Here is a 12,177-nt window from a genome sequence, read left to right as displayed (position 1 = left end):
ACACATTACTGAAACAGCTGGTGCTGATATCTTGTTTTCATCAAGCTGATCAAGGAAAATGATATTCCTTGTATGACCCCTTTATAGGAACTAATCTACATGTCTGTGTTGTTGTAGACAGAGTTGACTGCTGTTTATTAATAAATAAATCAGACCTGAAAGCTTTGGTGTAAAGACTGATTTATCAAGCTCATATGTATATAATTCTTCTTGTAAGATGATTCAGTGCTATCCAGGTACAGTTAGCATTTGGTTGATAACCTTCCCTAATTTATGAACACAATTGCACAGGATTTCTTTCTTTGTTCAATAGTCTTTTTTTTTTTCCATTTTCTATTCATTAAAAGAAAGAAAAAAACGTATAACGTTTCCACAAAAATATGAAGCAGCACAACGGTTTTCAACATTGATAATAATCAGGAATGTTTCTTGAGCATCAAATCATCACATTAGAATGATTTCTTAAGGATCATGTGACACTGAAATAGACTGAAAAATAAATATTACTGTTTTTACTATGGTTTCTATCAAATAAATGCCCTGGTGAGCAAAGAGACTTCCAAGAACGGTTAGAAGGGTCCAACAAGCAATTATTCCCTGACATTTAATTAGCTTTATGACAGCACATGATAAGCCTGGTATAACAGCCTGCTTCATAATTTAAAGGTGAAGTGTGTAAATCTAGTTAATCTTGCCGTTTTGTCTGGTGTCGACAGTGACACAGAAATGACACGTCTCACATTTAATGACTAAACGGTTGCATAACTGCCATTTGTCTTCCTCTAATGCTGTTCATCCGCGCAGAAAACAGCGTTGTTTCCAAGCAACAGTTAACATAAAGATGACAGTCTGGACTGTATGGGTCTTCATTTGTGCCAGCCGGCTGACATCTGCTGTGGGAACCAGTAAACACATTGACAAAGCTGTGTCAACAGAGCAACCGCAGCTTGAAGATGTTTCCATCATATCGACGGATGAAAGGTGAGAATAATAAACTTAAATACAGTAGTTGTAAATCATGAATGCTTTGTAATACAGACTCAAGGTTGGTCTCTATTTAAAGAAGACACTCAACATTATTGCTGAAGTGAAAGCCCTTTAAAAAAAAAAAATGAATAAGTATAAATTTACAGTACTTTAAAGTACTGTAAAGCAAAATATATACAAAATATATATTTTACAAAATAATTTGGACTCTAAACTTGCTAGAAGATCAAAGCCATATGTCTAACCAATTTGTGTTCCAAACTTGAAGCTTAAAAATGAGATTCCTGTGAGATTTGGGAGCTCTACCAAAAATAGCCACCGGGTGACACCCAGAATCCACAATCTTAGTTCTCCCGTCACAAATGAATACATATCTGTCACAATATCTCTTCTATCACAAAACAGTGGCCAAATATGAAATCTTGAGTCTCGGACCTTTCCAACGATATGTCTAGGAAAAGATTTTATTAAAATTTTTAGATTTTGTCAAATTTGAAACATGACACTAGGGGGAGGAGGCAATAGCAAGCTAGCTTTTGAAAGCATGATATCCCATCCTCTCATCAGAGCATCTCCAAAGCCACGGCTTCATCAAAACACATCAGGAATGCGCACAACAGTCTGAGACGGCATTAAAATACCTCATGTCTCAAAGCACATAACATTACAATAATAATGAACGTAAACAACTTACAGAGCTCTAGCTGTACCACCTGACTGCTTCAGGTTCATTTAGATGTTGATAGTGTTGACAGAAACACATAATCCGAGTCTGAGAACTCGAGTGTTGCCATCTATAAATTACGGTTATTATGACATGGCATGAACACTGCAAAAGCTTGATGTTTTGGTTCAGGAGGAACTGTAATGGTCGGAACTGAATTTTTTTGGACCTGAGACTTCCACAGAAGATATATTTTTAATATTTAGACCACTTCTGCTGTCAAGATGTGTAGAGTTTCAACCAGAATAAATATCTGTCCTGCAGTATTTGTCCAAACATTAACCTGGAATTGCATGCTTTGCTCCAGGGTATTAAAAGTGCAAAAAGTCATTCTGAACAAGTTTGAAGTTTATGGATGCAACATTTTCTTCAGGAAATCTAGTTAGTGCTTTATCTTGCTGTGATCTTTGAGACATCAAATGTAATGTAGTCCAGGATGTGCCTCACCCTATTCTGTGGAATAGGATAGGTTACAGTGTTTTTAGACATGGGGTGGATCCCAGAGCGTTTCCTAATCTTAAACATCAGTATCAAAATCAAACTCATGCCTGATATCTTGATGTCCTTAGGCTGATCCTTTTAAAATAGTCTTTTCCGCTCTTCAAACACAACCTCTGGTTTATCCTTTTGTTATATCATGAGGATCTCAGCTTTGCACAGGCCGTTGTAACCCAAAAGCATGGCCTCGATATCCAACCTGTTCCTTATTTTAGACCTACAGCCACCCTGCTTACGCTCTCACTTCAAGTGGATGGTTATGCGCTGATTTTGGATGTTCCCTGCACTGTGCAAACCAGATTTCTCATGTTTAATTAAAAGTTAGCTAGAAAACCAGATGTCCTGCCAATTTCTGATCTTGAACTTTTCAGCGTTTTGGGTTGGGATGTCAATAACTCGTCTCAACGTGCCCCTGCTGGTTCTCTGTTATCAGGTTAACCAACATTGTATTATTCAATGCTGGTCGCTGAGCTGTTTGGCTGCAATCCACTTCATTATTTACAGGAATGCTTATGGTGTAATTTTGTTCTGTCTCTTCCTCAGTAACTCCCATCAGGAATTCTGATATTACCGATTCAAAGCGATTCTGTTACCCTGACAAGGTCAGCTGTCCAACAACAACATAATATCTGCTGACTGGTGCAGTCGCCAAATATGTGGCTGTTGTTCTTTCATGACCCATTGTACTGCAATGAAAATATTTCCTCTTTCAGCAAAATATGTCTTTTAATAACATATGCCACCTAAAATCTAATGAATCTATATATAAAGTGTGTTGGAGAAGCTACTTTGAAACTGTAGCTTGCAAAGCTAAGTTACATGATAATCATTCAAAAAGCTAGTTAGACTATGCATGCAAGCTACAAAACTAGGCTACACTGAAAACTTAAGGGCAATATCCTTTATAAAATGTAAAACTATAACAATAATACTGAATAGTTAGGCTATAATAAAAAGTATAACTAACTATCCAATACTTTATAACTGAAACGGCTGTATTTTGCTGGCACAAAAACAAGGCGGGGTTTTGAATGAATGAACAATCATAATTAGGGTGACGGTATCAGAACAGGTAGTTAGCCTAAATACTCTGGAATACTCAAGGTTAGTGTAGGCTAAAGTAAATTGTATAGTATTAATTTACATAACCAAGTGAGAAAAAATATATAAGGACTTGAAACAGTGAACTATTTTTTTTATTATTTTACCTTATATTGATCGGACCTGATCCGGACCTTCCAACGTTGCAGAGAGAGCGAACCATTTGGAACGAATCGATTCTCTAGAATGAACCGGACTCTCCAACGCTGCATATAAGAGGGAGAGCCGTTAGGAAGAACCGATTCCTTAAACTGAGGAGGCTATGTTCTTTGCAGATGCCTCTGTTATGGCTGCTGTTCAGAATATTACTTTGATTATTGCCTAAAGACACACTGCCCTCTTGTGGAGGCCACTTTTGTCTCTCACATAAGCACTGAACTTTAAAATATCTCCAGTTGTATGTCTTAGTTTTTTATCATTACTTAGCTGCACCAGACAACTGACTTAGCCTACTTTGTTATTCATACAGTAACCTCTGTATATTATGTATTTACATCTTCACATGTTTTTGTTTTATGCATTGTAGGCCATAGTAGCAAGGGTCCACCTAGTCAGACATCTATCTATCTATCTATCTATCTATCTATCTATCTATCTATCTATCTATCTATCTATCTATCTATCTATCTATCTATCTATCTAGTTGTCTTGCCTTGAAGTACTAAAATGACTAAAACTCAGGCTGAAATATATTTTACATTACTCCATTCTCCAGTTAAGGGGTCCCTTGCCTGAAAAAGGTTTACGATTAACACGGACACATTAGTGATTTTCCCGGTGTTTTACAGTAGGACATTTCCCCTGTCGATCTCCTGTCTGTAACATCAGTAGGCTACTTTTGTCATTACAGTATGGCTGACTGTAATGTGAAGTGTCTGCTGTCATGAGGCGTGTGACATTACCTCTGCATCTAATGGGTTCTCCAGAACTGAAACATAAACAACAGAGTTGTTGTGTTGTTTAATAGGTCTAGCATTAGGCCATAACAGATACGCTCTGGTTTCATTGTATCAGATAAACTGTTCTACATTCAGATTGAGGTTCATATATGAGTCATATATTCTTATAGATGAGTCATACAAGCAAAATTAGAACAATTACAGATTTCACAGTTTCATTCTTAGTAATGTTTCTGTGTGTGGTGAAAAGACATTAGAGGGGAAAGTCATTAGTAATAAAGAAATCCCTCAAAACAACCCCTAATGTTCAATCAAAGCTTTTTACACCATACTTTACCTTGAAAATATGCATACAAAATATTTAATGGAACAATCAAAGCTTTTCACATGCATGCTTTACCTTGAAAATATACATACAAAATATATAATGGAACAGATTGACCACAGTATACAGTATTAATATTCCTGCTTGGAAATAAACTAATTTAATTTAGGTTGATGACGTCCAAATCAAGCCTTTCTTAATGCTGTCATGATGACTTGAGTTTATTTTACACATTCTGATGTAACGCTCGCAACCTTCCATTCAGGATTATTTTATGTTTCTGAAAAAGAAGTTAGTTCTGTAACATTGAAAAGTCCCACGTTATCTTTATGAAGTAAGAAAATGTATGACTAGGAAATGAAACACAAATTAGTCATTCAAAGCTGACAGAATCTCAAACTGACTACCACAGACTTTACTTTTGAAGGGAATTTTGTAAGAATAATTTTTACTATTTTTTGGAATTATCCCTCCCTCCCCCACCCAAAAAAAGTCCAAGTTGACATGAGAACACTTCACGCCATTTCACTTTTACATCCTGCTTTAAGTCACAATGTAATCTAAATGGATTCAAAATTCTTGTTTTTTATGGAATATTGCTAGCCTGACGTCTTCATACTCAGATGTTGTGGGCGGGGCTAAGTTCGGCTGGCATCCAGGCTAGAATATTGCAGTATTTATTATAAATGATTTATCCGTGCACAGTGTAAAGCTAGTGCCGAGCTGTCTGGTCCAAGAGAGGGCCACTCTCTGAGAAAACAAAACACTCCTTCTGGAAATTAACATCTGAACACTCTCTTGCAAAAATTAGCATCCCCACCCGAGACGCAATCACACCTCAGTATTTTGTCATCTGCATTTCTTTCCTCTCTTCTCACCACATTTTGAGATCATCTGAAATTCACCCAAAATGGTTCATGTGAACAATTACCATACAACACTAAACATTTTTGGTATCATTGAAAATGTCTCTGGTACAATGGCCTCGTCTCCACAGAAGTAAACCAGAAGGTAATAAAGGTTTTATGAGTTTAGAGATACTTTGCTTACCGTGGTGGGTGTGTGACCTCTCCCAGGGACAGGGTCTTTCATCTAAATTACCTTCTGTCCTCAGTAAGGTGTAAACTACCCAGATCTGGGACCTTGAGCAATGCAAATTCCCACTGTTAGCTCATGTCTCCATGGAGGATGTTTTGTCATGGTCTTGGTATTTAAAGAAATGCTGCAAAAGCCTCAGGGCGATAACCAGATCAGATCTTTCAGGCACTCGGCATTATGTATTTTTCTAAAGTCAGGTAGCCTATGCATCTTTTACTCTTTATTTCTGAGCATTTGATGTTTTGTATTGGTCATTTTGAATTGATTATGTAATTGGCATGATACATAAACCTGACAATAATAAATTATTACAATTGAGTTTTTTCTGATTGACTCTAGATTTAGTAAAGTCCATAACACCACAATTCTACACTCAGGTTAGTATCGGACTAAAATTCAAATTAGGTGGAGCAGAGAAACACACCGACTGATGTTTTATGTTTTATGTGCATTAGTCATCATGTATACTTAGACTGTAGAGGCTAATAATGGAATTTCCGTTTAGAGCAACAAAGTGTTGTTAGACTAATCTAAATAGTGTGAGCCTCAACCTCTGATTATTGTAATATCTAATTGTACATGGAAAACAATGGCATGATTATATAAAGTTACCATTAGAGGAAGTTAAGTTGGTCAGCTTAAAGACCTCTGGTTAGATATAGTCTGACCTTAATTAAGTGTTCTACGAGGAGTAAATAGCATACTTTTAGAAATAAGCAAGCATGGTGCGGCATCTAAAAGTATTAGTCAATCACTCATGAGCAAGACTGAAGAGTTTGTTATTATGAGATCTGTATCCGGCTGGTGCGAGATTTGAAATGTTATGGAAATGTTAAAGGAGAAGTTCACTTTAAAATGAAAATTCTGTCAGCATTTACTCACCCTCATGTTGTTTCAAACCTGTATGAATTTCTTTCTTCTGCTGAACAGAAAGGAAGATATTTAGAAGAATATCAGTTTTTGGGTCCCATTGACTTCCATAGTATATTTTTTTCCTACTATGGAAGTCAATGGGACCCAAAAACTGTCTGGTTACTGATATTCTTCTAAATATCTTCCTTTCTGTTCAGCAGAAGAAAGAAATTCATACAGGTTTGAAACAACATGAGGGTGAGTAAATGATGACAGAATTTTCATTTTAAAGTGAACTTCTCCTTTAAAGTGTAATTTGAATAAAGTATAAATAGAATAATCAAATGTGTAGGTGAATTATAAGACCATTGGCCAATAGTCAATTAGCGTTTTAACATTTAAATGGACTTAGATAAAAGTTTATTTGGAATAAAATTAGTTTTCCACACTGAAAAGACCGAATGCGCGGGAAACCTTCACCCGCACTATTGGAAACTGTCGTTGGGCCAATTGTGCCGGCCTTACAACATCATTATTATTATTTTTAATTCATGTGCCCTCATAATCTTTAATCAAAATAACTTCCCCTTCCTCTCACAGCATCATCCCTTCTCTTCTCTGATGATGTGTTCACTGGCGTGAGGGCGGGGCAACCTGTCACTCACATGAGATCCACCAATAGCAAACCACAACCATCCATCAATTCCCCACAGACAAAATCAAGCCCCGCCCTGCATTTGTTCTTGTTCGAGAAGCCGTTTCACTCGTAAATACGTCACAAAAGGTACGACTATCGCAACTTATGTTTCATGCCTTTCATTTATTACAAATGAGCTCTCTGGAATACTTCATTCTGATTGGCCAACCTCAACATTCTGCTGTCACATGATTAATTCAAAACTTTGTTTTCTTAGCTTTAAGCTAATAAGCTAATCTAAGCAAGATAGCACAATGCCCCGTGAAGGTTTATTTTGCTGACTGTACATTATCACTTATTCCAAGTTCACACCACTTTCCTTCTCAGCCTCCTCAGCGCCGCCAACACAAGCTTGTTTGTTGTTTGTTTTCTTGCTGTGGTTTAGTTAGGAAAGAGCTTGATCTCTCTCACCCGCCAGCAGATGATGAACCACCACAGCAGCAGGAGCTCAGTAATAGATGCATGATGCTGCTTGCACCTCTGTTTTCCTGTCGTTGTGGTTGCTTATGCGGTTGTTTTGCTTCGTCCTTTTGAACTTCAACCTGTACCACCTGTCATGTCGAGCAGGGGTGTTAAACCTAAGTGACACAGCGGTTAGCCACATGGAAAAATACACTTCAGATCATATCACGTAGGCTACACCCACCTGACGGGGAAACACCTCATGTAAACATCGGCCTATGTTTTATTTACTTGACCTATTTGTGTAGAATGAGGGTTTTAATTTCACCCAACCGGTTAAATATCAATTGCAAAAATAGAGCGTGTGTCCTTTTGTTGTAAAATATCAATTGGAAATTCATGACATCATTATGTTTTTGACAATATTTTGATAATCAAGCAGAGGAGTTGACTGAGGGAACCCTGGCCCAGACTCAGACAATAAGCAGAGACACATTCATATTTTTTTTTATGATGGGTTTATTAATTGAACCAAGAAAATGCTAGGCCTATATAACAAACACATTTAGAATAGGCCTATATATATATATATATATATATATATATATATATATATATATATATATATATATATAATATAGGCCTATTCTAAATGTGTTTGTTATATAGGTGACATTATTTGTTTATTGATGGTTTTATTAACTGAACCAACCAAAGATGAAATTAAGTGTATAATATAGGCCCAATGTAATAAAATAAATAAATAATAGTCAAATTAATACATGCAAAATAAATAAAGTCTAATAATGAGTTCTATATTCTATGTATGAAATCCTATTTATGATTTTTTTTCATGTATTCATTTGGCTATTATTTATTTATTTTTATTACAGTATTGATAGCGATACCTTAGTTGGACCCATTTTGAGCTCATAAGAATCCTTAAATTATATTTTTATTTTGTTTTAGTCAAGATAAACTGTCAATCTTTTTTATTTTCCTTTTTTCATGAGCAAACGTACTTTCCGCCCACAATCACTACGTCACAATGGCCTGCCCATGACGCAGGCTGAGCGCGCGCCGCCGTCCCTGCTGCAGTGGCGCTAGTGAGTTGAGCATCAATAAAACACGGCTGAGATGTTAGGCATTGTTTGTTTTGCGTGCTTCATTAGCTCGTGTAAACGCTGAAAATATCTTTGTCTCTCACTATGAATCAGCGGAACTCACTAGTTCTGCATTTCAAGGGCTCTGCTAGGCGTTAAAGTCGTTGTCGTCCTTAAGGAAAAGGTGTTCATGGTGTTATTATTTGTGTGAGGTGCGCGCGCGCGTGCGTCTTGTGGAGCTCCAGGAGGATTATATACATTTTTAAATGCACATATTTTAATATTTATCGATCTGCTCGACACACTAAGTTTTGTAGTTAACTGACAGCTTAGTATTTTGCTATAACTTACATCGCCGTCGGATCTTCGAAGCGCGTCGCTTGGCTGTATCGGGTGCGCGATTTGACGCTTGGATAAGCTTTTGGGCAGCGACTCTATACTGGACCACGTATATAAGATTTGTTAATGTACTCGAGCTGAAGATGTGGGTGAACCCTGATGAGGTGCTGTTGGCCAGCGCGTTATGGATGACAGAGAGAGCGAACCCGTATTTCATCCTGCAGAAGAGAAAGGGCCATGGAGACGGCGGAGGAGGACTCGCGGGTAAAACCATGATTACTGAATCAACTGCTTGTTTGCTCGTGTTATTTATGATGACAGCTTATGCACAGGTGTGTTTCATTCATGCCTGTACAGTCACGTGGACGCGTGCTGGGTTTGGGTCGCGCCGCGTGAACGATGAGGCACCTGCGCGTGCGCGTTTACCTGTGTGGTCAGATGTGATTATAATATATTTAATTATTTGTTAAATGTATATGGCATTTTCCCAATGTATTGCATTATTTTTATTACAAATGATATCATCAGCATAGTTTAAATATATTAATGTTTCATATTTATTAGTATGTCTACTTTTTGCTGTAATGACCATAGACTGTAAAAAAAATGACATGGACGAGTTTGTGCAAAACTTGCTTATCCTTGTTATCATCCAGTATCTTTAATTTTTTTCAACTCCTAATGCTTTGAAAATGTTTAAGTTAGATTTTGAAATATTGATTTGAATATTCATTGAACAGGACAAGAAAGTATGTTTCCAGCCAGTTGCAGTGTTCCTCTTGACAGCAGTTATTATTCAGACTGCTGATACTTGGCTGAGCAATCAGAATCAAGTTTTCCATATAGGCTATTTAGTGTGTGCTATTGATGTATGGTTGTGCATATTGGCCAATATAGACCCATGTGGATCTAAAAAGCCTCATAATCATATTATTCCCATCCCTGTAAACAGGCCATGCAGAGATAGATGGATTCAAGCACCATATAAATGCATCTTAGTATTGTTTTTGTTGGATGCTTCTTAATGTGGCTGTAATAACCAGTGGTTGACACGTTTTTTCAATGGCTGATACTTATATCTATATATCAGTTTGGCTGAGTGAAAAAATATGCTTAATTTAGAATTCAATTTCAGTAGATTTTAGTACTGTTCCACAAACTCAATTGCTTTGATCAGAATGACCAAATATTGGTTTATTAACTGGTATGGCGGTATAGAGATCCATCTAATGAGCCACTAAAAGTCCTTCTAGTAAGATATTAGTGGCCAAACAGGCTCTGTATGGTTCAGTTTATTATCACTGTCCCTGGACAGAAAGCTGATCTGGTTTGGGGTTGTGAAATGTGTTTTATTGATCTCACCTGCTGACCTGGCCAGTGTTTATAGGTGGACAGGTATGTGTGGCGCTCTCTGTCAGCCTCTTTATCTCTGATCGACAGATATCATCCTGGAGCCTTGAGGGGAGTTCTTGAAAAACAAGGTGTTTACGGATAAAACTTGGTGTGGATGATAGCAGAGATCAAATATTGTAAGCCAAAATTTTGCTGGGATTTGTGCGCCTACCTCTTTGTGTCTGTCAGTGAGAAAAGACAGACACAAAGCGTACTCTAGCGAGGAAAGATGATGTCATTGTTACATAAATGTGCGAGCTGTGTGCCAGTTGCCAGTGAGAGTCAGTGAGCCTGGCACGGCCCAGAAGACTGACCCGGAGAGTCGTGGGTAGCCGGCGATTGGCCAAAAAAAAGCATTAGGAAAAACAAGCACATGTATGTGTTCGGTATGTTTGCATACATCAAACCGAAATATCTTCTGATTTTTATTTAAACGTGACATTTTTTACCAGAGAAAAAGTGAAATGAACTAAGACTATATGTAGTTGTGTAGATGATTTAAAAAAAAATGTGTTATTGCTTTGATTATTTTCATTTAGAGCATACGGTTCTTCTACGTCTTCCATTTACGAGCAAAAAATAACAACAGAGAACTCGCTTCTTTCTCCTTGACAGCAGTTAGATTGCATGTAGAACACATGGAGACGTTTGCTTTGGTCTTATCTAAATCTCAGTAGAAATTCTCCCACATGTGTCTCCTCTAAAGCAGTGATTCTCAACCTTTTTGACCTTTAAAGATTATATTTGACCAATATAATACATCTGACCAATCAGAGTAGAGTAGGCCAATCACAACAGACTGTGTCATCTGACCAATTAGAGTAGAGTAGACCAATCACAACAGACTGGGCCATCTGACCAATCAGAGCAGAGTTGACCAATCACAACAGACTGGGCCATCTGACCAATCAGAGCAGAGTAGACCAATCACAACAGACTGGGTCATATGACCAATCAGAGCAGAGTAGACCAATCACAACAGACTGGGTCATCTGACCAATCAGAGCAGAGTAGACCAATCACAACAGACTGGGTCATCTGACCAATCAGAGCAGAGTAGACCAATCACAACAGACTGGGTCATCTGACCAATCAGAGCAGAGTAGGCCAATCACAACAGACGGTCATTGACCAATCAGAGCAGAGCAGACTGTGTCATCTGACCAATCAGAGCAGAGTAGACCAATCACAACAGACTGGGGCTGCGTTCAGCCCCGACAAAACGTTGCACAACGTTTTTTAAACAGAAACGGTGATGCGTTGAACACACTGTTCTGATGACGCAAGAGTTGCAACTATGGCAGCTGAGAAGGCCATTCTTTGTGTTCTTTGTGAAGAATTTTCGGAGCCTGATGAAGTCGGTATAAATATGTGTTTAATACTACAAAATATGCCCGATGTTACAGTAACTGCACTTGCCGCCCAGAACAAAAGAGAACATAATCGAGTGAAGGGATTGCTGAAACTGAAATGGAAGCACACACCTAATTCAGACTAAAACACATCTATTTAGCCTCACATACTGACTTTATTTGTAGTTCATACTGTTTTAATACCCTGTATTTTCTTTCTCATTTTTAGGAAAAACACTTAATTACCATTGTTTATTTCTATACTTGCAATGAAGCTAAAAATATAAACAACTACATCATTATGTTGATATCCTATATTTTTTACAATAAAACTTTCGACAAACATGTCTTCTAATATCCTCAGTTGTTGTGTATACCGAACTGCATCAAACAAATTTGTAAATTACT

The 12,177-nt window shown here is 37.5% G+C and overlaps 1 protein-coding gene across 1 annotated transcript in view; it reads left to right on the top strand.

Moving 5' to 3' along the window:
• Nucleotides 1-8,674: 8,674 nt before the first annotated feature.
• The window catches only part of tbc1d9 (TBC1 domain family, member 9 (with GRAM domain)), a 32,996-nt gene continuing 29,493 nt past the window's right edge, over nucleotides 8,675-12,177 (top strand). The window contains exon 1 of the mRNA XM_084106740.1: nucleotides 8,675-9,289. Within this exon, the coding sequence (XP_083962866.1) occupies nucleotides 9,169-9,289 (121 nt within the window). The 5' untranslated portion in view covers nucleotides 8,675-9,168. The remainder of the gene's footprint in view (nucleotides 9,290-12,177) is intronic.

The sequence above is a fragment of the Abramis brama genome (genome assembly GCF_963993115.1).
Source record: "Abramis brama genome assembly, chromosome: 2".
Taxonomy (NCBI): domain Eukaryota; kingdom Metazoa; phylum Chordata; class Actinopteri; order Cypriniformes; family Leuciscidae; genus Abramis; species Abramis brama.
The sequence above is the reverse complement of the archived record's forward strand: the minus strand, read 5'-3'. Positions and strand labels throughout refer to the sequence as shown.